The sequence below is a fragment of the Phoxinus phoxinus genome, assembly GCF_949152265.1.
Source record: "Phoxinus phoxinus genome assembly, chromosome: 15".
Taxonomy (NCBI): Eukaryota; Metazoa; Chordata; class Actinopteri; order Cypriniformes; family Leuciscidae; genus Phoxinus; species Phoxinus phoxinus.
In genome coordinates this window covers 8,654,995-8,682,611 of record NC_136890.1, presented here as the reverse complement: position 1 = coordinate 8,682,611, position 27,617 = coordinate 8,654,995, and the positions used below count along the sequence as shown (strand labels likewise).

The window sequence follows — 27,617 nt, the reverse complement described above, 5'->3', positions numbered from 1 at the left end:
TTTTAGGTTTGCAGGGGCCTTCTTCCATAGAGAGGTCTGTGTCAAAAGACTTGACCAAAAGACCAGGGGCATTCAGAGCGAATGATTCGAAGTATGGATAATTATTAAGTTGAGGGCATGACCCTAGACATGGATTTTTCACTGAAATATCACCATTGTTTCAACATTAACTCCGGGTGTAAAGAGACATTGAACCAACATCTCTCTTTGTAACGTTAATTCAAGGGTCCATTAAGGTTGTGAGGCCCATGACACACCAAACTGACAGTTGGCATTGGCCAATCTAAGGCTGTTGGCCTAGAAGAAAAAACAAAGTGACAGTGTCATTATGTGTCTAAAGTTAAGTTTATCTGTTTATCTACCTACCTGTTTACTGCAGCATACAATACAGCTCCATCATTTTATAGTAGTTATAGTGGCAGTGGCTCAGTGGTTCATGTAGGTTGTCTACAAACTGGAAGGTTGGTGGTTCAATCCCCGGTTCCACCTGACCAAGTGTCGAGGTGTCTAGTCAAGTCAAGTCAAGTCACCTTTATTTATATAGCGCTTTTTACAATACAGATTGTATCAAAGCAGCTTCACAGTGATAACATGAAAATAATACAAAAAACAATTTCATCATCGTCCACCTTAAGGCAGATCTATAATATTGTTGAATATTAAATGTCCTCAACTAAGCAAGCCAGAAGGTAAGGCAACAGTGGCAAGGAACCAAAACTCCATCAGGTGACAGAATGGAGAAAAAAACCTTGGGAGAACCCAGGCTCAGTCAGGGGCCAGTTCTACTCTGGCCAATTAGTGAACAGTGTATGATTATGATTCAGGAGCATTACAGGTCAGAAGTCAGAATGAATCAGAGTATTTGTCCAGTTCCGCTTTGGTGAAGGCGGAGTGGAGAGGAGGAGAGACTGGTTGACACTTCAGGTCAGCGGCGTCGTCGTGTCCTGGCGCTGGTCCTTCATCAGATCTGGATACGGCCTGGTTCCGGTGGACAGCGGTAAACCTCGAGATAGACAGAGAGACTAATATTAGCGTAGACGCCATCCTTCTTATGATGTACCAAGTACATCAGGATTTACGGGAAGTGTTCCCGGTCCCAGCTGTTCTAAACTATGCAGCCTAATTATAGAAGTCTATAATGTGTTATGTGTATGCTAGGCCGAAGAGATGTGTTTTTAGTCTAGATTTGAACTGACAGAGTGTGTCTGCTTCCCGGACAATGTTAGGAAGACTGTTCCAAAGTTTTGGTGCTAAATAGGAAAAGGATCTACCGCCAGCAGTCGATTTTGATATTCTAGGTATTATTAACTGGCCGGAATTTTGAGATCGCAGTAGACGTGAAGGACTATAATGCGTTAAGAGCTCGCTCAAGTACTGCGGAGCTAAACCATTTAGTGCTTTGTAAGTGATCATCAATATTTTAAAATTTATACGATGTTTAATAGGCAGCCAATGCAGTGTTGACAGAACGGGGCTAATATGGTCATACTTCCTGGTTCTGGTAAGAACTCGAACTGCTGCGTTTTGGACCAGCTGTAGTTTGTTTATTAAGCATGCAGGGCAGCCACCCAGTAGAGCATTACAATAATCTAGCCTTGAGGTCATAAACGCATGAACTAATTGTTCTGCATTATTCATTGAGAGCATATGACGTAATTTAGATATATTTTTAAGATGGAAGAAAGCAGTTTTACAGATACTAGACACATGACTTTCAAATGAAAGATTGGTATCAAAGAGCACACCCAGGTTCCTAACCGACGACGAAGACTTAACAGACAGTATTCTAGATTATTACGTGTGGAAGTTTTTTGTCCAATAATTAGAATCTCTGTTTTTTCTGAATTTAGTAGTAGGAAATTACTAGTTATCCAATTTTTTATATCAGCTATGCATTCCGTTAATTTTGTGAATTGGTAGGTTTCGTTAGGTTTTGAAGAAATATACAGCTGAGTATGGTCGGCATAACAGTGAAAGCTAATTCCATGTTTCCTAATGATATCTCCTAATGGTAGCATGTACAGAGTGAACAGCAGCGGTCCTAGTACTGAGCCTTGTGGTACGCCATACTGAACTTGTGATTGATAAGACATCTCTTCATTTACTGCTACAAACTGATAACGGTCAGATAAGTATGATTTAAACCATGCTAGTGCAATTCCACTAATGCCAACATAATGTTCGAGTCTATTTAAAAGGATGTTGTGGTCAATGGTGTCAAATGCAGCACTAAGATCAAGTAATACTAATAGAGAGATACAACCACGATCGGATGATAAGAGCAAATCATTTGTGACTCTAACGAGAGCTGTCTCGGTACTATGGTACGGTCTAAATCCGGACTGAAAATCCTCGCAGATATAATTTCTTTCAAGAAAAGAACACAGCTGTGAGGATACTGCTTTTTCTAATATCTTTGACAAAAATGGCAGATTAGAGATCGGCCTGTAATTGACTAGTTTTGTAGGATCAAGTTGCTGTTTTTTAACAAGCGGTTTAATCATAGCTAGCTTAAAGGTTTTTGGTACATATCTTAGAGACAAAGATGAATTAATGATATTAAGAAGAGGATCTATGGCATCTCTTTCAGCAGCTTAGTCGGTATAGGGTCTAACATACACGTTGTCGTGTATGTTATCATTTAGATGATTTGATGAGTCTATGAGCAAGACACCTAACCCCAGCTGCTCCTGACGAGCTGGATGGTGCCTTGCATGGCTGACACCGGCGTCGGTGTATGAATGAGTGAGTCAATGGGTGAATGTGAGGCAATATGTAAAGCGCTTTTGGTGGCCATTGGGTCTGTGAAAGCGCTATATAAATGCAGTCCATTTACCATTTACAACTATTCACACAAATGGAATGCTCTTGAAGATTTCTATACTTTTTAGAGCACATATCAGAATGAGTTGCGGTTTGTAATGATAGTAGAGCTGTGTGTGATTGATGCTACTTAACTTTTAGGAGTTCACACTTACATACAATTAGAGGGAGTAAGGTTTAATGCGTATCTGGCGTGCTGTCTGGGGGGAGGGCTCCGAGCTCCGAGTTTGGCCCCCAAAAAATAAAAAAAACAGGACAACCAACTACATGTAACGTTTAGAACTGACAAAGAACAAAACAGAACACCAGGTTTAAATAGACAGAACTGAAGAGCAAATTAACAAGACACACCTGAACTGAACTAACAATCAATCAAACACTATAAAAACAAACAGGCAGGGGAGGTAGAAAGACAGAACTGAACTAATTGACAGAACACAGACAAAGACAGAAATCAAAACAGACTGAAAATGTGACCGACACCATTATCAAACCGAATACGACTAAAAACACTGTATTCTGCTGCCAGGCTGTTAGATGGCGATGAAACACTATAGACTGAACACATAATATGCATGTGTAAGACGTCATCATCTTCCTCTTCTCGCGTTTTTGTTTAATCGGAAACCGTTTTCAAAAACTTGCACTTTGAAACACGTTTTCAAAAGTTTGCGTTTTCATGCACCCAAACCGAAAGTTGTCATTGTCATTGCCTGGAACTCCCTGTTCCTTTGATTACCATCCTCGTGTATTTAAGCCTTTTAAGTTTGTTGTCTTGTTTTCAGTGTTGATCATAATATTGGTTATATTCATTCAGTCAAGTCAAGTCAAGTCCATTTATATAGCACTTTTAACAATGTAGATTGTTTCAAAGCGGCTTTACAGTGATAAACGGATAATTTAAGGTAACAGAGAATTGGCTTTATAGCGGTTCTTGAATAAAGATATTTTCCAGATAAAGTTAGTTTTGATTGATTCACTTCTGTCGCAACGATCATTAGTTATTAAATTAGAGACCGCTAAGACAACACCTTTCTCTCTACACAGACTTTAAACGCGAACCTGTGAGAAACACTGATGGCGCTCACGTGCGCATTAAGAATTAATTCTATAGTTATGCGCATTTGACTAGGTGCGCAGGTTTGTAATTACCTACAAACCAAGCCTTAACAAACTACCACATTTTCCGGACTATAAGTCGCTCTGGAGTATAAGTCGCATCAGTACATTTACTTTGTTACATTTACTTGAGTATTTTTTGGGAAAATTTTGGCGTAATTTAGATATATTTTTAAGATGGAAAAATGCGGTTTTACAGATACTAGACACGTGACTTTCAAATGAAAGATTGGTATCAAAAAGCACACCCAGGTTCCTAACCGACGACGAAGACTTTACAGAGCAGCCATCAAGTGTTAGACAGTATTCTAGGTTATTACGTGAGGAAGTTTTTTGTCCAATGGAACTGAACTGAATTAATAATGAACTGACTTGAGCTGAATAATGACACTATTGACTACAGAATTTGTTACAATTGTGAAGCTACTGTGAAACAATCTATATTGTATGAAGCACTTGACAGGGTAGATTCTGGAATCCACTGGTTCTTCAATGTAAATCTGATGAGTGATCATAATCAAGGTATTACCGGTACTCAGTATTTTTCATTCTAAATATCACATGAGTTGAATTACTTCTCTAATCTTATGAGATTTGACTTAGTTACAGAGGTTACGAGTGTGATTACTGAAATGTTCTTTTCATGTTGTCTTTAATGTCTGTATTAAATATCTGAGAGTTGACTGAGGGTCTGGCCCATGCCAGGAATGCAGTGCTTGCTCGTTTAGGCCCGACTGCCAGAAATGAAATATGGATTCGTTTTGTTTGAGAAAGGTGTTGGAAACTTTTCCTTCGAAGCAGAGACCAGGAGACGTTGGGATATCTTTCAAGCAGAAGTTATTCTTTATTGAGGACTTCGCTGTGCGTTGCTGTAGTCATCCAACTCTCAAACAGTATACATTGTAGTTTATATACATTCCAAGGGGGAAGGATTTACATAAAGGGGGCATGTAAATGTCAGCTCGTTTACAGAGATTTCCTGATCTCATCAGCATAACAGTGTCATTCAAATGATCCAATCAGCCTAAGTAGTTAACGACTGGGCCAGGGGCTTCCAGAGCCATTAAAGATAAAGGGTGAGATTTAAGTAATCTGACTCATTTAACTTACAATAGAGAGAACATGACTGACAGGAATCTCAGCTGATATCATCATCATAATCTTAAATGCTAAATTCAATGTACAGAACTTTCTCAGTTTATATACTATTGTATTGGAATCTAAATTAAACATTTAATAAATTTGTAATACAACAAAGGTCTTCAACATGTGTTAAAACATATATCTGTTCTTCTAGCTCACCATGACGACTATAGGTCACATGGGTCATTGGAACCAATAGTTTAAGTGACCATTTCTTAGCTAAAGCCTTTACTTTACTCTTAGATTAAAGTGTCCTCTCCTTGAGAGAAAGAACATTATCTTGATGTTTTGAGAATAATCTCCTGTTTATAGTTAGAGCCTGATCAAATCCAACCTTGAAGAAGCTGTGTGTTAGTATTCTTGGTTACAGGTTAAGGAACAAGTGGCATTATTGGAGATTGACTGACATGTTGGCAACTAGACACACAGTCTTGTGACCTTGGAGGGACACAGGGTCCCTAACTCAGGGTCCTGCTGGCAGCTGTACAGACTATGGAGATGTGCTTCAGTCTATCAGTCCATGTGTGGAAAATTACTATGTTTATCTATTTCTTAGCCAATCAGAATAATTTAACCTGAAGCAAGGACGTAGCTTAGACCTTGGTGGAGGGTATAATTACTGTGATCTTTGTCAATTTAAGAGTCACAAACTCCTTGTGACCCTTGAAGCTGACTTCTGCCTGATGAAACTGCAAACTATCTTCAGTAAAATTTTCTTTCATTTATTATAATTCTGACTGCTGTCTGTCTTTCTTAATTTGTCTGCACTTCTGACTCTGGGTCTTAATTAATCAAATCTGGTCCTTGGGTCCTTTACTGTATATCCCTAACACGCTTTAGAAATAAAATTGACTTTCTGATGTGTTTGTGTGTGTGTGTATATATACAGTATGTGTGTATATATGCATGTATGTATGTAGGCCTATACTGTATAAATATATGTATATATATAATATATATTTACACTATAAACACTATAAACAGAAATGCAAGGGGGTAAATTTTTTATTTTATTTCTCAAAACACTGAGTTTTAATTTCTAAGTGAGTGTGGAATTTAAATGGCAAGTGTTTCCCAAATGAAACATAAGATCTAATAGTTTTGAATGATGTGTGTAATGCAGAGAACTGGGTTTAGAGTTTTGCAAAAAGTTTGTTTTACAATATCAAACTGAGTTTAAAGCACTTAATTTGCTTGTAGTTTGCAGACTTGGTCTAAAGATTAGGTATATGAGTGAATGAGGCTCACTTAGTAGGGCCCTATCTGGGTGCAAGATAGGGCCCTAAAGATTAGGTATATGAGTGAATGGTTTCACTAAGTGAGCCTCAATTACCACTTTTAGGGCCCTATCTTGCACCCAGCGCAATTGACTCCGACGCATGTATCATTCCTATTTTGCACCCGCGCACAGCGGACTTTTCCCTCCACAGACGCACGTCGGTAAATTAGGGAATGAACTTGCGCTCGCGGGGGCGGTTCAGCGCAAAGAGGAGGCGTGTTCCGGCGCAAACCTTCCATGGTGCTATTTTCCAGTTTTAGAAAGCAATTGCGCCACTGACCAGGAAAGAAACAGTCTAAAGACAGTGGCGCGTTGCGCGTTAGTGAATGGTATTTTAAGGGCGCGTGCTTGGCCATAATGTTAACGCGCATCCACTTTGATTCTCTTATATAAACAGATGCAGCAGTTTTCATTTTTGCAAATCATACATTATTACAAGGAAAAATACTAACACACGAGGGAAATCATTGTTGTGTCCGTGAAGATGTGAAAAAGATCTATCTAGATAAAAAAAAAAAAAATCTAGATTAGGCTACACATTTACCCAAATTATACGCCTGTTTAACCGAAGCTAATTTGAGTGGGTTTCTCCCATCATCCCCAATGTCACTTCTCTGTGTTTTACGGCCCTGACGAGAACGTCGGCCTCCTCGGCTGTGAACTGCTCCTGGCGTGCGCCGGCAAATCCGCCGTTATAATAGCGATCTGCCATGGAACAAGCGCGCCGGCTCTTAAAGCGAATGTGAGAGGATGCTCTGATTGGTTTATTTCACGTTACGCCCAAACCACACCTATGAATAATGAAGCTACTTCAGACCAACCCATTTTAGATTTGCGCCAGGCGCAAGAGTCATTTATCCCGCCGGGAAAATAGCAACAGCGCTGGGATCCGCCCACAAAGTTACTTGCGCTTTGACACTTGCGTTTTAGATCGTTAAAATAGGGCCCTTTGTGTCTAAGCAATTAAAAAAAAACTTGCTGTAAAATGTCAAATAAACTCAGACACTTCATGAAAAGTAACAACGTAAAATAATTTCAATTCATGCGTCACATTTAAATACGCAGCGTAATACGAGGCCGTCAAACCGCCAAATAATTTCATTGCATTTTACATCAGGAGCAGCTGTGCAGTACATTGAGAGTTGAAGCGCGCAGAGACAATCAGCAGAGAAATGTTACGGATGGTTTTATTCCATCCACACGCACTGAAACACTAGCAGTTCTGCATGTTCACATTCTTCCACCAACGAATGGAACTGTTGAACACTTTTAGTGTGTGTACAAGAATAAAACTAATGTTATGCCGGTTTGTGCAATTGCTTACTGCAGTGTTAATGTCAGGTAAAAGGGAAGCAAAACGTTCTGAAGATGATAATTAATGTTATGTCTGCTGGCATTATTTCTTCAACAGCTTCAAGTTTAAAGCACTTTGGTGTTCTATACAGGCCGTTTCGTCTAATTCTAAATCTTTTTTTAAGACTGTTGACAATCTTCTTAAACCAACTAAGGCCATTGTTCACTCCTATATATATATATATATATATATATATATATATATATATATATATAGATGCTTTAATTAAATGTTACACTAATTACGTTGTCATAATATTACGGTACTATGAACCGCGTACATGTGACATCACATGGGGCGGCGCAATGCGAACCTCCAAACTCCACCTGAGTCCGTTTCGCCCGATGCCTTTATGGCTGATGCCTTTTAGTCTTGAGTCCATTTCATCCGATGCCTTTATGTCTGCTGCCGTTTCGTCCGATGCCTTTATGTCTGAGGCAGTTTCGTCTGATCCCTAATTGTACGAGACCTGACACTTGACATTGTTTTTCCTGAGACCTGAAGCTTTTCAGTCTGAGGCGCGATGCCATTTTGTCCAATGACTTAAGCCTTTTAGTCTGAGGCATAATGCCTTATCTTTATATGGCTGAGGTCTGAGGATGTTCTAAAATTTACACCGTACATAGGACTAGTATTAAACATAGTGTAGTCCGGTCGGGGAAGTACACACTCTCTCGCTCTGAGTCAAATGCAGCGTGCAGCTAAGCTATGACAGTGTGCTACCTTATTCATGAACATGATTTCTGCTCCCGTCGTACTGATTTCATCGGCTGTGGAGGTGAAGATGTCGAGTCCCATGATTCCACACTCCTTCACTGGACCATCAAGCTATGATTGTTAGTGTTGAATACCAGACTGCTGCAGTGAATGTACTGTGTACTAAGTATGTTACCGATATCTAGATAGCTTTAGCCACAACCATGTGGTATCTTTAACAATAACACAGCATGTTGCAATAATCGGATAGAATAAAGACAGAGCATTTTTCCAATGCAACCAGATAAGCATAAAACAACACTTGATTACTACAGCATGTGCTGAGGACAGTATGCGCTATAATACTAGAAGCCTAAGTAACAAGCATATATTCGATAGCATTGCACTAGCTACTACTATACAGTACTGATAGCAGTGTTGCTGAAATTACAGCATATACTGATACCTCATAAGCTTAGCACAGCATGTGACAATGACACCAGATATAAGCCTAAAACACTGCCATGTTCCAAATATTGACTGGGCTAAATAACCTTAAAAGTACAACAACCATGTTTCCAATAGCAACTAACAGCTTTTAATGCAAGCAGTTTTCAATAGCCACTAGATAGGCCTAGCCTTTAGAACAAGCAGTGTTTCAATAACATTTTTTTTTTTTTTACACTAAAAGTACACAGCTTAAATGTACAACCATGTTGAATGTCAGACTATAAAAATAAAAATGCCTTCAAATGCAAGCATGGTATAAAATACACTATAGCTTTAAGAACGCCGTGTTTCCAAGAACTAGATAGAGCAAGCGTGTCCGATAACGCTTTAAGGGACTTAACTGAATAGTGACTGTTAACTGTCTTTTTTAGAGCTGTGCCACAGCAGAAATTAGTTTGCAGTTTGCACCATGAATTGTTAATTCACATCACCGAAAGCTGCTTGAATCTGTGCTGCATAGTGCTAAAAGCCAGTGTGCGCAACGCAAACTGTTGCCAATGACAACAGATAGTAGCGCACATAGCCAATATGATCCCATAAGCCTAGGAAGAGTATTTTAATGAAAACGACCAAGTTAGATAAGCCCAAGTGCCACACGGATAGCATTAGCAACAAGCATGTTGCCAATACACTGATAGCTTTTAGCAATGAATATTAAAAAGGAACTTAGCTTCGTGAAGACTTACAGAGATGAACGGAGAATGAATCACGTCGAGTCCTGTGTCAATAATGCAGCAATGCGAGCAGCAATGCAAACTGAGGTCACTTCCAAATCAGGCAGCTTATAATCAATGGGGCGACTCTCATGTTCAAGTTCACGAATTTGAATTAATCTGAGGGGAAATCCTTGTGGGTAACGAATTCCTCCTGCTAAATTCCCGATTGCACGATTCTTTGTGAGATCATGTGGTTTGCCTGCCGAATTTCGACATTTAATTCGCTCCTGAGAAACGCGATAGCTGTTGATAATACTGAAGGAGCTTATATATGTATACGGTGATAGGCGTCGTATTCCTATAGGTAGATCTGGATCAGATGAGAGTCAGCTGATGCGAGCTTGACTAACGTTACCTGCCAGAACTAACGCTACGCTTGATTTGACCTCAGTGCTGCTTTTGACACTATATGTCACTCTCTTCTGCTAGATAGGCTGGGAAATTGGCTGGGTCTTTCTGGAACAGTATTCAGTTGGTTTTGGTCTTATTTAACGAATCGTGCCCAGTTTGTAAGATTGGGTAATTACAAATCTGATACAGTGCCTGTTTTGCCTGAGTTCCTCAGGGTTCAGTGTTTGGTCCAAATTTATTTAACATTTACATGCATTCACTTTGCAGATCATCAGGAAATATGGTCTTGGGTATCACTGTTACGCGGATGATACGCAGATTTACACCACCACTAGTCCTGATGTCCATTGCTCATTAATAGCTTTGCGTAGTTGTCTAGCAGATATCAGTAAATGGATGCAAAATAACTTCCTGAAGCTGAACGGCTCCAAAACGGAATTGATGCAGATTGGTACAGTGGCGGCTACTTGTAAGGCAGAGCAGATTAGTTTGATTGTTGACATGATTGTTGGCATGTTTTGATCCACAGTTAACATTTGAAGCACATATAAAAGATATTTCTAAAATTGCTTTTTTTCTGGCCTTCCAGCTAAATCTCTGAGCAGGCTACAGTACAATCAAAATTATGCCGCTCGTGTGCTCACTCGTACTTCTCCTCGTGAACACATTACACCGGTGCTTTCACAGTTGCAATGGCTTCCCATAAATGTGAGAATTGATTTTAAAATTCTTATTTTAACATACAAGGCGGCACTATATGGGACTGTACCAGAGTATCTTTGTGATCTCATTAGCCCTTATACTCCATCACGTAATCTCCGTTCGGCGAAATCTCTGTTACTACACCAGCCTTCATGTAAGCTCAAGACCATGGGGGAAAGAGCCTTTTCATACAAAGCCCCCAAGCTATGGAATGTGCTTCCTCTTACCATCAGAAATGCACCAACGTTGGGACATGCACTTTATTAAGTTTATTAAGACACATTTATATAATGCTGTTTTTCTTTAATTAATTGTTTTATTGCCCTTGTTTCTGTTTATTTTACTGTAGCACTTAGCTGTAGCATTTGGGTTTAGGAAAAGCGCATTACAAATAAAATTTATTATTATTATTATTATTATAATTACTGTTTGTGAGTTTAATTTTAATGTATTTGTTTCTCTCTGCAGGAGAAGAAATGAGAAGAAACGGTGAGCATATATAGGCAGTTTTGCTGTAGGGCAGATTGTCAGTATGGTGCCTCCACTCCAACTCTTTCTTCTACTGCCTCTAATTCATCCAATCATAAGTCATGTCCATGAAAACTCTCTTTCTCCTCTGACCACTCATTCAAATCATAGCCTGTTTTCCTATTGTTCAAAAAAACCTGATCATAGACTGACTGCCAATGCTGCATTAGAAGTTTTCAGACCATTTCTTCGTGGCTTCTATGGGAAAAGTTTCATGAAATCAATTGGACATTCAAATGAATGGACTGAAAGCAGAAAAACTGAGGACATATTTTCAGCAAAAACGTCACATACTGAGATAACTGGGTCAAGGAGTAAATTTGTAGTATCACACAAAGACAGAGTGAAAAGAGGTTCTACTCAAAATGTAATACTACCACAAGATGCCGCTGGAAAAGAAAACGAGACTGTTGATGAGACAGAGTCAATGACAGATGACACATTTACTGAATTTAAAGAGAAAGACTTATCATCCGTTGGGTCAGATGATGTGGTAATACCTGAAAAAAATGGCTTTGCTAGGTTGTCAACAGAGGATATACCATATCTTGGTGGAGAGCATGCCCAGAACAGACAACAAGTTCAGACTGCCCATAGTGTGCTGGCTAGTTTGGCCACAGTACATACAAATCCAACAATCAACCCTTCACTCCAGACCAGCCCTTCTGCAACTGCACCACCTAATGACAAGCCGGTATCCACTTCCAATGGGATGAGACAATTGGACAGCAACAGGACTCGACTGGAAATAGGTATAATACAGATGAAGTAATGCTACGTTCACCTAAATAACCGTAATTACAATGTTATTTTACTCAGTTACTTGCAACATTTATAGTGAAATAGTTAACAGTATATTTCAAAAGTATGTTAAATACACACACACACACACACACACACACACACACACACACACACACAAATATATACAGGGCTTGACATTAACACCCGCCAAATGCGAGTGGATTTATGCAGTGGCGTGTAACGCAGTCACTCCTACTAGCCACTTCCGGTGCTTGAATTTTATAGGTTATATAATATATATATATTTTTCATTTATATTCTTCTAATAATTCATCTAAAAAATTATGTAAAAAATTACAGTCTTGGTGAGCATTCACGTAAACACAGTCAGCTATGTCTGAAGTGAACGTAAAGTTAAGAAAGAAAATGCATGTGTAACAGTATAATGAATCCCTGTGTCCAGTCTTAAAGTGACAGCAGCCTAATATACCTGCTGCCAATTTATGAGATGATATTAAAAATATCTATATGGCAGTTTTTCTCCCATGGTATCGATGTAATAATTGTGGCCAGTGAAAATGCTGAGTGGCTAGTAACTTTGGAGAACCACTAGCCAACTTTTGGCGAGCAAAAAAGTTAATATCAAGCTCTCTCTCTCTCTCTCTCTCTCTCTCTCTCTCTCTCTCTCTCTCTCTCTCTCTCTCTCTCTCTCTCTCTCTCTCTCTCTCTCTCTCTCTCTCTCTCTCTCTCTCTCTCTCTCTCTCTCTCTCTCTCTCTGTGAGTGCGTGTGCGCATGTGCGGGCGTCTGAGGAGTGTGCGAGCGAGTTGCAGCGTGTGAGTGAGTTTTTTTTTTTTTTTCTTTTTCTCCTTTCCTTTCCTTTTCCTTTTTTGTTTTGTTTAGTATTTTTTTTGTCGCCGTTCTTTCACCTAAGGGTGGAAAATGGGGACAAATTCAGATGGCTGTGCTTTTTTAACCGCTGAACACGGGTGCAAATGTTTACTAGATGAGTCCATTACAGTTGAGGATTGTCTAGTTGCGATCAGCAGTGAAGTTGGGGCTTGTAATATTGTGTCTGCATCAAGGATGAACAAGGCGTTTGTTGTTTTTTTGAAAGAAGTTTCTTTGGTTCAGCATTTAGTCGAATTTGGTTTATCAGTTAGAGATACTTTTTTATCAGTTTTGCCATTGTCGAATCCTTCAAAGAAGGTTATCCTTTCGAATGTGCCCCCGTTCATTACTAAAGATTCACTCGAGCGTTTGTTAGGACGCTATGGTAAACTAGTGGGGCCAATAAAAATGATCCCTTTAGGATTAAAAATCCAGAACTCAAACATGTGATGTCTTTTAGACGTCAGACTTTCATGATCCTGAACGCCGAATTTCAATCCTTGAACACGTCAGCGAAAACCACTGTGCTGGGTAAAGATTATACCATTTACATCAGTACTGAATCAATGAGGTGTTTTACTTGTGGGAAGTACGGTCATACACAACTGGTATGTTCAAGGAATGAGGAGACTAACAGTAATGTGAATGAGCTTAATCCTTCTGCGGAACAATTACCTCTTGCTCCAGTAAATGATGAAGGTGGAAAAAATAACAGTGTCACAATTGATCAGGTTATCGATGCGGTTTCTTTCTCAAAAGATGGAGTAAGTGCGAATGAGCTTATAATGAACGAGCACGTTGATTATGTGGAACATTCTTCCGTGAATACCGTTGTTGTAAATGTAAATGACAGCACAGTGAGCGCTGAAGTTGAGCGCGCGGACGTAGATCCCGTCGGCGCGATCGGTGAACCGGAGCGAGCAGCAGAGCGGGCTGAGCTCGTGATGCCTGACGGCGAGTTGGTCGTTTCGCAGGCATCAGGATTTAGCCTGTCTCAGGGCGATGCTGGTATGGTGATGGAAGGAAGTGAAGTTCAGTCAATGGATTCTGATAGTGACACTTCTGATATAGCAGAACATCTTGCTATGGCAAATTCTCAGGGAAGTTCTGTAGGGAATAGTCAGACTCAGAATCCTAAAATAAAACATCCCTATTATACAGTTCACCAAATTAATGATTTTCTAGACCATACCTTTAACCAGCGAGGACCAAAAGTTGAACAATACTTCCCAGATTTACAGCTCTTTGTTGATTCATGTACAGTGATGTTAAGAAAGGCAACATTGGAGGAGCTTGCTCAGCCTAAACGCTACAGGCTCAAAAAATATCTGAGCACTGTTAAAAAAAAGATTAAAAACTCGGTATAAATATTATAAATGGAGTCATGATTGTCAGTTTATTTTTTTGGGGTTTTGGATACCTTAGCATTATCTTTTCCATGGCATCCCTAAATATTGGATCCTTTAACATCAATGGATGTCGGGATACAACAAAGAGATTTGCTCTTTTTAATTATTTACAATTAAAAAAGGCAGACATTATTATGCTCCAAGAGACTCATTCTGATTTGAGGAATCAGACACAGTGGAATTGTGATTGGAAGGGAAATATATTAATGAGCCACGGGACTAATGTTAGTGCTGGTGTTGCTATACTTTTTTCTCCATGTGTCTGTAATCAACCAGTTATGTTTGAGATAATACCTGGTCGACTTTTGAGAGCAGATCTTATGGTTGGACAAGTAAGTTTTTCGTTTTTTAACGTATATGCTCCTAATGTGGGACAAGAGCGTAAGAAATATTTAAAAAAATTGTCAGATGCTTTGTCACAGTGCCCACAGGATAATGTTGTGGTAGTGGGAGGTGACTTTAACTGCACAATAAACCCTGATTTAGACAGAAATCATGATGAACCCCACTCAGGCTCTGCAGAAGTTTTAAAAAATGTTATTGGATATCATGATTTTGTTGATTTATGGAGAGATAGTTTTCCTGGGGTCAAACAGTATACCTGGTTAAAAGCTAACTCAAATTTCTTGTCTGGAGCGAGACTTGACCGATTTTATGTGGCTAAGAGTAATAGTGGCAGGTTTTACAATAGCCTAATAGTACCATCTTTTTTATCTGACCATCATTATATCTCAGTAGCTGTTTCTGTCCTGTCTACTAAAACTCAAAAATCACACTGGCACTTTAACAACAGACTATTGCAGGATCACTCTTTTATTCACGCTTTTGGCCTCTTTTGGCAATCTTGGAGAGAGGAGAGATGTAGTTTTCCTTTATTAAGTCAGTGGTGGGACATAGGCAAAGTGCATATCAAGTTATTTTGCCAACAATATACTGTCCATACCACCAGAACTCTCAAGGAAAAAATGAGATCACTTGAAGAAGACATTCTGAGACAAAGTAACCATGGTGACTCTGCTGACTCCATTGAGAGGAATAAATTTCTTCTAAAGACTCTGTTGGAGGAGCAAGGAAAAGCAGCCCTCTTAAGGACTAGATATTCTCAATTAAATGAAATGGACGCTCCCTCTGCATTCTTCTTCGGTCTTGAAAAAAAACCAAGAGAACATAAGTATTTCCATAAACTGAATCTACCACAGGGTGGTGTGACAACTGACCAGCAGGAAATCCGTACTCATGCACTTTCCTTTTATGAGGACCTCTACTGTGCTGAACCATGTGACCAATCAACAGTAGAACAAATTTTAGATGATCTACCACGGTTATCAGAGGAAGACCAACTTATCCTTGAGAACCCTATATCCTTTGCTGAACTTTCTCTTGCCGTCCAGGAGCTGAGCGCTGGCAAGTCGCCTGGTTTGGACGGTCTTTCAGCTGAATTTTATCGTGCCTGCTGGAATGTGATTGGAGAGGACTTGTATGCAGTCTTCCTGGAAATTTTAACCGAGAGAAACTTCCATTGAGTTGTCGGAGGGCAATTATAACGTTGATTCCAAAAAAAGGGGATCTTGGGTTCCTTAAAAACTGGCGACCTGTGTCACTGATCTGTGTTGATTTTAAGATTTTATCTAAAACATTAACTAATAGACTTAAAAAATATATGGCAAATGTTATCCATGAAGATCAGTCATTTTGTGTCCCTAAACGTTCAATTTTTGATAATCTGTTTCTTGTAAGAGACATTATTACAGTTGCACAAAGACACAAATTGGACATTGGACTTCTATCCTTGGATCAGGAAAAAGCTTTCGACAGGGTGGACCATCATTATTTGTTTAAGACCCTTGAAGCTTTTGGTTTTGGCTCACAATTTATTTCTCTTGTCAAGCTACTGTACAGTGACATTTACAGCATGATACGCATTAATGGGTCTTTAACTAGACCTTTTTCTGTGACCAGGGGAATAAGACAAGGATGTCCTCTGTCTGGGCTTCTGTACTCTATTTCTATTGAACCTCTGTTAGTTATGCTGAGGAAACAGCTGTGTGGTATTGGTGTCCCAGGTTTTCCTGAAATAATCCCGGTGAAACTAACAGCTTACGCAGATGATGTGACAGTAATAATCAAGAGCACTGATGATGTTACTAAACTTATTTACTGTTTGAACAAGTATCAGAAAGCTACATCTGCTCGTATTAACTGGGATAAATGTACATCCTTGTTGTTGGGAGACTGGCTAGATATAGGACCTCCCCGATTACCACAACAGTGTAAATGGGTTCAAGATGGATTTAAAGTGCTTGGTGTGTTTTTTGGGACAGCTCAATATACTGAAAAGAACTGGGAGGGATTAGCAGATCGGGTGATCGGCAGATTACAAAAATGGCGATGGCTTCTTCCACAGCTCTCCTTCAGAGGGAGGTGCTTGATTATCAATAATCTGGCTGCCTCAATGCTATGGCATAGAGTAACTGTTTTAAATCCTCCCAAGGAATTGCTCACTATCATCCAAAAAGCTTTTGTTGATTTTTTTTGGAACGGTTACCATTGGCTTATTCCTGGTATACTTTACCTTCCTGTGGCAGAGGGAGGTCAAGGACTAGTACATATAGAGTCAAAAATATTAGGAATGAGATTACAAACATTACAGAGGATTATGTATTGTTCTGCTCCTTTACGATGGGTTTCATTTGGGTTGTCTATATTAACAGATTTAGGTGGGATAGGCCTTGATAAACAGTTGTTTTTAATGGAAAAGCCCTTTGAGGAAAAGGCACGTTGTTTTTTTCCTAACTTTTACGGGTCAGTAATTAAATCATGGAAATATTTAAACTTTACAAGAACAGAAGATGTGCACTATGGGGTTTCAGAACCCTTGTTCTTTAATCCCCTTATAAAACTACCATCTAATTTGTCTGTTTTTGTTCCACAGTTTTTAAATGCTGGGGTCAGTAAAGTTATGGATTTAATTGATTTGACACAATGTCAGTGGCGAACTGTGTTATCACTTGCTGCACAGGTTAAAATGAAATCTCTGAGAACTATGGATAGGATAATCAAGTGTATTAGGGATGCTTTTCCCCCTGCATTAATGTCCTTTATAAACTCAGCCTTGGTTGATGGTTTTACACCTCAGAACTTCCCTGAGCTGAAGGTGACCCCTAAAGATGGGAGAGTTGGGGGTAATATAAACCAAAATACATTGTTGAAGGGATATGGGGATTTGTTTTTTCATGATGTGGCAAAGAAAAATCTTTATTATATTTGTGTCAAATCTGTGCATGTTGGGCACTTGCAAGGGAAAACAGATACTAAATGGAGGGCTAAGATCTCAATTTGTGAAGAAGTACATCCATCATGGAGAGTATTGTACAAACCTCCTATCTCGAAGCGATGTGGGGATCTTCAGTGGAGAGTACTTCATTGTGCTATAGCCTCTAATAGTTTGGTTTCAAAATTTAATAAGATTGTTTTATTATGTCCCTTCTGTAATGCTCATGATACTGTTTTTCATATGTTCTTAGAATGTCCAAGACTTGGTCCTGTATTTTTAATACTAGAAAAGTTGATCACAAAATTAGGTTTTTCATACAGCAATACCTTGTTTATACTGGGATATAAATATAGAAGGTCATGGCAACAACAATGTGTTCTTGCCAATTTTTTAATTGGTCAAGCTAAGTTAGCCATTCTGAAATCCCACCAGTGTAAAAATGCAGGAACAGAGGTTGATATGGTTGCTATGTTCAGGTCTTTAATAGAATCTCGAGTGACCATTGAGTATACATATTATAAATACACTGATAATGTTGCTTTGTTTGAATGGAGATGGGGTGTGAGAGAGGCACTGGTGACAGTGAGTGAGAACGGAAGTTTAGTTTTTAATTGGTAAAATGTTGGTGTTTTTGTTGAATTGTTTTGGAAATGTTTTTGCTTTGTAAGTTGGTGTAAAACCCTTAATTGTTATAAATAAAAAAAGGGGTTAAAAGTCTCTCTCTCTCTCTCTCTCTCTCTCTCTCTCTCTCTCTCTCTCTCTCTCTCTCTCTCTCTCTCTCTCTCTCTCTCTCTCTATATGAAATATACATTTACTAGATTAAAATTCATTGTTTTTATGTTAATGCTTTAACAAAAACTACAGAAAAAACTGTTTGATGTTTTCTTTTGTTTATCAGGTAGTTTGGGGAGAACCACTCCAGCTAAAATTCAGCCAAAAATACAGTTTACCACTTTACGATCATATATTGAAACCACCTCACTTAGCACAAGCAAAACCAGTCTACAACTAGAGGCACCATCACCAGGAGTGGACATCGTTAGTTCCAACTATTCACAACCACAAAGCACTTCACAGTCATCTTCAAAAATACCCAGTGACCAGTTAAAGGAACCAGGAACTAAAAGAACAGTGATCGATATAAAGAACACTAAAGGTATGAATTATTTGTCTGAAGGATGAAAAAAAAAAAAAAAACCTGGGGTTAATTTCCTGGTCTTTTGGAACATTAGTGTTTTTAGTGTGAGTGTGGCCACCTGTGAGACTGAGATAAATGTTAAAGGCCTACTGAAGTGCCTTGGAACGTGCAGCTTTGTATGATGCATTGACGTAATTTCCACTGAAACAGGAAGCTAAGGCGGGACATATTCAATGGCTTTTTCAAATAGCCAATGGCGTTTAGTTTACCTCACAGACTGCAAGTCGTACTTGACAGCACCATTGAAGTGAATCCGAGCGCTGATGATACGTTGGATTCAATAGCAGAGGTGTGAATAAATTCTAGCCATTTCATTCCTAATTAACAGAATAAAACATGAGCAACCGAACACACATCTCCAACCAGTGGTATAATTTTGTTTTAAAAAGTGGGTGGGACAGTCTGGTGTGTGGGGTGTTAGGGGGAGGAGGTTGCAATACAATTCAAAGATATATGTGTACAAAAAAAAAAAAAAAAAAAAATAACATTACGATGTCCAGATATCTATATCAATAGTACATTAGTAGATCTCATTAAATGGCTAATTAAATCCAATGTATATTGTTAGTGGTGAGAATTTTCATGTGAATAAATCCATAGATCCGTGACTACAGCTTGTGTACTTTCATGGGCAAGCGTGTCAGAGGTTCTGGGTTCTATTCCGCACTCGTATAGTTTCTTTTCCTCATCAAAACTGAATATGTTTATCAGTGGTTGTATATAAAGCAGGGACACGTTTGTGTGCAGTTTGTTTTGTGATTTCACCGGAACGAATAGAGAGTCTCCACAACGGCGATAGATTGAAACGCGTGTCCGAGTGAAAGACTGTACGCGCGTCTTGTTAAATTTTTCTGATATTTTGAGTATGGTCTAGGAGTACCTGGGGTGGGTGTCACTGCACAACTGGTCCTCAAATCACTATCTGAGAGACAGAGAAGTCTGAGCCAGAGCCTGCTACCTGGGTCATCCCGGAGTCGACGCAAGCTGCCCAGTCCATTCCAGAGCCAGAAGCATATTTGCCTAATAGATCTGTAGTCCGTGGATCCAGTCCCTCGAGTCGCCTTCTCTGCCGGTCCTGTTCGTAAATCTTCCTCCTCCAATTTTCCCGCTCGACTTCCTGGCCCCATCTCTTCTGCTGGTTACGTCCAGTCCCCTGGATCCATAGGCTTCGCTGGTGTGGTCCAGATCATCTGCTCTGCCCCCGCCCCTAGCTCCGTGTTTCTCTTCAGCTCTGCCTCGAGCTATTCCTCCATAAGCCCTCCCTGGCTGGACCCCGGTGAACCCAGTTAACTTTCTTCCCACCCACTTTCAAGAAGGTCGGCCGATCGAGGACTATGTAGAAGAGTTCCTTGATCACGCGCATGAAGTACCCTGGAATGACGACATATTAAAGACCGTCTTTTGGTGTGGTTTGGACGATCACCTGTATCAGCAAGTTCCTGCAGCTGCAACAACAGGTTCCTTGAGGAGGTAAATTGAATACGTTCTAAGGTTATGTGTATCGTCTTATACAACAGAGGAAGCCGCTCCAGAGTCTCGTCCCGCCGAGACCACCTTTCCAGAGTCTCCTCCTGCCGAGACCACCCTTCCAGAGTCTCCGCCTGCCGAGACAACCCTTCTAGAGCCTCTCAAGATGGCCACCTCCATTCCAGAGCCTTATCTCATGATGGCTGCCGCCACTCCAGAGCCTCGTCCCAAGATGGTCACCGCTGTTCCAGAGCCTGGTCCCAATATAGCCGCCGCCATTCCAGAGCCTCATTCCAAGATGGCTGCTGCCACGCCTCCTGAGCCCTCAGTCAAGATGGCCACCACCACGCCTAGATCCCTAGCCTTCGCCCCAAGTCCGGAAACGACTCCCATCTTCACCCTGAGTTGGGAAGCGACTCCAGTCCCCATCTTCCAGAACCCTGAACTCCCGCCCAACCTCCCTCTCCCACCTCCTCCCATCTTCCAGCACTCATCATCTCCACTGCCCACTGTTAGTCCTGCATCTCGCCCTTAAAACCTTTTGGAGAGGTGGGGTTGCTGTGGGACTACCAGCCCTCAGCGCCATCTTGGTCAGTGGAAACTCTGCCCGCCGAGGCCAGGATTCTACATCGGCCCATCGGTCCACTAACTCAGCCTTGGCTCTTACCTCCCTAGTCTCCACTGTGGCCCATCAGTGCTCCCTCGTATCCGCCATGGTCGTTCGTCGACCTGCCCTCACCTCTGGACTGCACTCCTCTGGCTCCGCCTCGTCCCTTCGGCTCATTTGGACTCCTCACTCCCTTCAGCTCCTCCTTGGTCCTCTGTCTCCACCATGCCAGAGCCATCGGCTTCCCCATGTCCCTCTGAATCCTCAGTTTCACCATGGCCCGTCAGACCATTCATCGTGTTCATCCTTCACCTGCACAGAGATTCCAGTTCAGTCATCGCCAGCTAAGTCTTCATCACCCATCACTCTGCTTTTACTTGAATAAATCATTTCACCTTACCATCTGTTTGTTCCCTTCTGTGAGTGTGACAAAGAACCTATGATGTAACATCAATATTTTTTTTATCTTTAAAAGAATATTACCAGCTCAAGAATGCAGTGAATGTAAATTTTTAATTAAAGGGGTGGTAAAATGCCATTTCCACAAGATCTAAAATTAATCTCTGATGTCCCCGGAGTGTGTGTGTGTGTGTGTGTGAAGCTTAAGCACAAAATACCCCACAGATATTTTTATATAGCATGTTAAAGTTGTCACTTTTTGTGGGTTCGCAAAAACGCACCTTTTGTGCCTGGCCCTTTAAATGCAAATGAGCTGCTGCAGAGGGTGGGGTTTCAAGAGCTCTTGTGTGTTAGCAGCTGCGATTGCCTCATGCAGACACACTAAAATGACAGAAACTGTTCTGCCTTTAATGTTAAAACGGAGTCAGACAAAGATGGAGAGACTCAAGAAGAAGTGACAACATGTAGAATCCAACAGGACGTCTCTGAATGGTTAGTTGATGAATTTATGTTGCTGATGTGGAGTTAACTATCTTCAATTAGGATATTCTGTCATGGTAACCTATAAATCGCTCGTATAGGAACTGTTGTGAGATGCACACAGAGTGACTTTCTATTGCATGTGAAAAGATGGATGCTAAAGAGCTTACTCACAAATGTACTCTTTTACAATAACTTTTAGTGTTCCCGGGGGTGGGGTTTATGTACATTTTAGGGTTGGTGATGTCACTAACCCGGGAGGAATGTCGTGTAGTCCCTACCAGCCGTTGGTTGTAGTCCTTTTCTTTAAAAGCAATTATCTTCCTTTGCTTTGAACTTTGAGCGTGATAACTTTGCAGATGTTTATGCTCAAACAGCAACATTTCACATTAAAGTTAGAAAAGTGAAATACACCCCTTTAACTTTTGAACTTAATAACTGCTGAATCTAAGTTGCTAAAAAGAACCACTAAACTTATTTGTAAGAGTGTAGTTAAATATACAGTATATTTATATAGAGCTAAAATGCTATCATCTATGGGAGAATGACTGCCATATTTAATTGTGTATGTGCTATTGTGCCTCATGTCCCCAAGAACATATTGTATGATTATGTCCGTCTCTTTCATAATTTTTTAAAATCGAAATAAATTCTTTAATACTAGTTCAATAGTATAAACTGCATTTGTCATAAACTTTTTACATTGTCTTTTTAAAATTTTGACTGTAAAATGATTTTCTGGTGCTGTCTGTGTTAACATGTACAAGTGCGTGTGTTTCAACAGTATGTTTCTAGTACATTTGTTCAGAATTACTTTGTGTATGTAGTTTATTGTTATGGTTTCTTGGCATGAGAATGTGTATGAATACATAGGTATTCACATAATAGACATATTACAGATTATGTTTAAGTCAAATAAAGGCCAGAATACACTACATTACTTTTTGCCCAAGCAAATTCCTGAAAGTCATAGCAAGGCTGCAGATATTGAGCAGTCAGAGTTGACAAATTTTGAAAATCATGTAGTGTTATGATAGGCACAGAATCGGCTGAATCTGTAGTTTATTGTATAATTCCCAATAAAAAAGTTTTTCCTCTGTAACCATTTACAAAGTTCAAGTGTGTGACGCATATTCTTTTAAAACGTATTCAGATTTTAAAAGTTATGTAGTATATTCCAGCTTTATTTTTATGAGCATTCCTGTTAATTAGAGATCAGTTTGTAAAATGTACAAATTGCAAAAGGATTGTATATTGTTGAATGTGTTTTGTAGTTACATGCCTTCCTATTGTTTGTTTTTGTGTTTTGCCAGTTACCACAATAATATTTCCTGTACCTCTTTTTATTTCCACAGGTATATCATCTTTTCTAAGTACAAGTACAACCTCCCCTCGCTCGACTGGACATGGCCATTTTGTATTCTCTGAAAATGATAGAAGAGTTACAGAGACGGACCAGTCAGTCTCACAGAAAATAGTTCCATCTTTGAAGTCAAACCCTGCCTCTCCAACCCATGCCCAACCCAAGGACCCTTGTGGCACTGTTGTGGGCCCCTGTGTTTTTTCCAAAGATCAAAACAATGCTGACAAATATGGTGCAACAAATGGCAGCTTTTTAGTGTGGGCAGACTTAAAACGCACACTGTCATTTGCATGGGAGCTGCATGTATTTGGTTCTGCTGCCCTGTCCCTTCTGCTTACTGTTGGCTCTGTTCTTGGCTTAGCGTTAGCTCCCAGGTTGAATTGCCCCCACTATGGTGAACTGATACTTGCTAATAGCCTCTTGCTAGTTGTGGGTGCGGTTAGAGCTGTCCACTTTTTGCTTGACCCATATGGGACACGGTTCCTCCTGCCGCCTCCTGTAATAATAGCTTTATACACGTTGCCGTTACCTCTGTTAATTTTGGCACAGGCTGCATTAGTGATATTGGTACTAAAAAAGGCAGGAGTAACTTGGCTACCACCAACACTTCAGCGCCCCCCTCTTTTAGGAGTATTAGCTGTTTTACAATGCACTCTCCTACTTGCTGCAGACTTACTTTCCCCTGCACTTTCGCCTGCTGTTCCCATCGTCCTACAGAGCCTCACGCTGACTGCAGGCCTGACACTGTGTTTAGGCTACCTTTTCTTTGCACTGCCACGCCTCTCACACACACATGCAGCTCGGGGAAGAAACAAGGGAATAGGTGAAGAAAAAGTGAGGGTTTTAGCATGGGTACTGGCAGCATGCGCTCTTCTTGGGGCACTGTGCTGTCTTTTGCATATTTATTCTTGCATGTGGCTATATGGAATACTAGGAGACTGGAGGCGCTTCCGTTGGGCATGGTGGCTCTGTCAGTTCTGGGCACGACTGTTGGAGCTTGTCTGGGCTTTCTGCATGCTTTTGGTGTCTTCCTGGGTCTTCTGGAGACCCAATGGAGGCCACATATGTGGAGCACCAAGACAGGAAGGGGCTGCCACAGAAAGCTTGCCCTCACCCTCTCAATCATCAAACTCTACCAGCAGACATACATGCTGGGCAAAGATTGTGCAGAGCCTCAAGGTAAGGCAACAAAGGAAATCTGAAAGCAATGGAATTGGAGGGTCCAGTAGTAGTGCAGTGGCAGGAGAGTTGCCCAATAACTGGGCAGGACAGGAGCGATCAGGGGCGGATATTAGCAAAAGCCTCATTCGAAATCAGGATCCACTCAAAGACCGCAATCTGAAAAGCTTTGCAGGGGGCTCTGCTGGTTCATTGCTAAGGGTGCAGCCACATGCTCATCCACCTCAGTGCTCTTCAAGTAGCAGTCTGGACAGGGACAAGGAGTCAGCCTTCTCACTCAGCGATTTTGACCTGCGGCCTCCAACCCCAATTGACCTTGGCCGCAGTATTGATGAGGCACTTCATCGTGAGCATCTGTTAGGGGGCGAAAGTTTATTCTATCCACTGCGACCACTATCATCTCCTCCATTTCCAAACCTGTGGATGCGACGAAATAGTGACCCCCAAATAACACTGTCATCGAGCAGTGATGAACACACATTGCTCACAGAGTCTTCCACAGGTCTGGATCGCTCCATTCCTAGTGCTGTGCCCAGCCGACAGGTCACAGCTCCCCCTACACCGACTCATCAGGGCTTCCGTTGGGTCTCTGAGGCACTAGTGCCTTCCTCTTTGTCCTGCCCGGTCTCACTGCACCCTTCCCCAAGCACAAGCCATACCCTTGTGACCAGTCCCGAAAACACAAGGCTTTTTCTAACCCCTGACCTTGAAAGTTCACAATCAAATAGTAGAGGGGGGCATAGATATTTGAAAGTCACGCGAAATGATGACTCTGCCAGTGTTGGCAGTGAAATTATTGACCTTTGAACATGGTTTGGCACACAACAATTCCAGGTTAAACCGCATTTGCATTCTCCAAAAATCAGAGATTACATATTTAATCATGACTTGCTCAGATGAACCGAGTCTAATTGTAGTATAATGGCACTTAAAGGGGAAGAGAAACACATTTATTGGCTTAATGAGATTTTTGGAAGTGGAGTCAAATGTGAATAAGTGCAATCAACACTGAAAATATTTACTTCTGATTTTTTTCTTCTAAAGTCTTGTTTACAGTTATGTACATACAATAGAAGTCTATGAGGCAAGTCATTCCAGAAGTGTGTATTTTGTTTTCACTATTATATATGTTTTTGTATAAAATGTTTTTTTATTTGGTCCGGAAAGTTATCATAATTGTCTTTTTAGTGGTATGACCACTATTATAGGAAAATTAATTTTTAATAATCTGTTGTTTGTGTAATTTCTGTTGGTGGGGTATCTCCATGTAAAGGACTTCATAAAGAGTTACTAGTCTCCTGTCATTACTTGTAATATTTTGGTATTGTGGCTATACCTGTGCAGTAGTGCGTATGTTAATGTTTATGCTGTTGCAGTGCCTTGTCCCATTACAAACCTGTGCTACTAAGCATTGTAAAGTCCTGAGTCTGGATAGTATTATTTTTCTTCCTTCTCTGCACTGCATTTAAACAGAATTTATACTGTATGTGCCAGAACATGTTGACTTTCTAGCCCATGCTTTGTACTTCCAGTTTATTCCCGCAATACAGCATACCGTAAACATACCAAACTATTCCCACAACTGGAGTTATGTGTAGTAAAATCATTGTTATATAAATGACTTGGCAACTGACAGAATAGCAGACCAAAACTGTGTTGGTGTATTCAACAGTTTAGCCAAATTTCAACACAGTTGGATGCTCAACTCATCATTACTTTATACAATACAGTAGAACTCATGTCTGAGCAATACATGAAAGAAAGCTGTGAGTATATCTAAAACAGATTATATTTTTGTTTATAAATAATGGTGTATTGTGGTTACAGGCAATGCATTTACTGTGAATGACAATCTTTCCTATTGCAAGAATATTAACTGATCCCAAACAAATACACTACTGTCAGTCAATGACAGATTCATAGACAAACGCATATTACTATTTGTAGTTTTCCTTCTTTAAAAAGATAAGTGTCATAGTATAAAATAAACTTCATCACATATTAACCAGGCACTATATGTGCTTGAATTGTGCTGCGACATATATTTTTTAATGAAATAGTTATCTTTCATTTCAGCTTAAAAACATTCTGAATTAACTGTTTGCATGGTACTGACACATGCTGTCATTTTATTGATCAAATGATGCTCAAATAAGAGTATTTTAACCAGGCCAAACCCCACACATGGTATACTGTCAAGCACACTTTCAGCATTTAAAGATATGATTTATGAGGGTGGAGAAATGCTGTGCAGTTCCAGCTAATTATGCCAGAATGTGGTAGTCCCACGTATCTATATTCATGTCTCTATGTATTTTTGTGGTCAAGTTTGCTTTTGAATAAAACAAAGTGTTAACACCAACATACAGCACTGTACTATATAAAAGCCTTTTCACGAGTTTACATGTTAATGAAATCGTCTTTGGTTACGTATGTAACCTTAGTTCCCTGAGAGGGAACGAAACGCTGCGTTTACGCAATGGGAACACTTCCACGTGTCTCGTCATGAAGCACATGTATAATCAGTCCAATGAATGAGCGGGACGTCAGGTGACGTCATAGACCAGGAAACTATATATCACCCCTGAACGCAGAGCGTGACAGCTTCTGAAAAGCCTGAAGCAAGTCGATCAGGGCATGCAGGAAGTATGGCAGGCGAACGCAGCGTTTCGTTCCCTCTCAGGGAACTAAGGTTACATACGTAACCAGAGACGTTCCCTATCAAGGGAACTCCCGCTGCGTTTACGCAATGGGAACCCCATACCCACTACGCCATAATGACAAGTGCCCGTTCTGTGTGAAGACCATGCGCACACTAGAAGCAAGCAACCTAGCCCCAGGAGTGGAGAGGTCTAAGTCATAAAATTTGACAAATGTATGCGGCGAGGACCAGCCTGCCGCATCACAAATGTCGTGAAGGGAAACTCCCGAAATTAGAGCCATAGAGGCAGCCATACTCCTCGTAGAATGGGCCCGGACAGCCAAGGTGAAGGCTGTCCGGCCGCTTCATAAGCAAGTGAGATAGCCTCAACTACTTGCTTGCTCATTATCTGTTTAGATGCAGGGCAACCTAACTAGTTAACCCAAAGCAAACAAATAATTGCTCTTATATACGCCACAGGGCAGCTCTGTGGACATAAGCATCCAAAGCCCGGACAGGGCATAACAGATTAAGTTTTTCCTGATCTGGGGTATTAGGTGGAGGACAGAAGGCCTGCAGCACAAATGACCCGCAATTTTAGAAGGGGGGGGGGGGGGGGGGGGGGGGGGGGGGGGGCAATCCCCGACGAGGAGGCTGAGATATAGAGTTTATATATATATTCATTATATTCTCACTCTCAGAATCATTATATTCTCACTCTCATAATGTTGGCTGGCCAGTAAATA

The 27,617-nt window shown here is 40.5% G+C and overlaps 1 protein-coding gene across 2 annotated transcripts in view; it reads left to right on the top strand.

Moving 5' to 3' along the window:
* The window catches only part of LOC307011559 (uncharacterized protein), a 33,704-nt gene extending 8,184 nt beyond the window's left edge, over window positions 1-25,520 (top strand). Inside the window, exons 2-4 of one of the 2 annotated variants that reach the window (XM_079637384.1) lie at window positions 11,162-11,973; window positions 18,436-18,693; window positions 23,044-25,520. In XM_079637384.1, coding sequence (XP_079493510.1) covers window positions 11,226-11,973; window positions 18,436-18,693; window positions 23,044-25,037 — 3,000 coding nt within the window. In that variant the 5' untranslated portion in view covers window positions 11,162-11,225 and the 3' untranslated portion in view covers window positions 25,038-25,520. The remainder of the gene's footprint in view (window positions 1-11,161; window positions 11,974-18,435; window positions 18,694-23,043) is intronic. The other variant, XM_079637385.1, reaches the window with a different exon arrangement.
* Window positions 25,521-27,617: the final 2,097 nt, after the last annotated feature.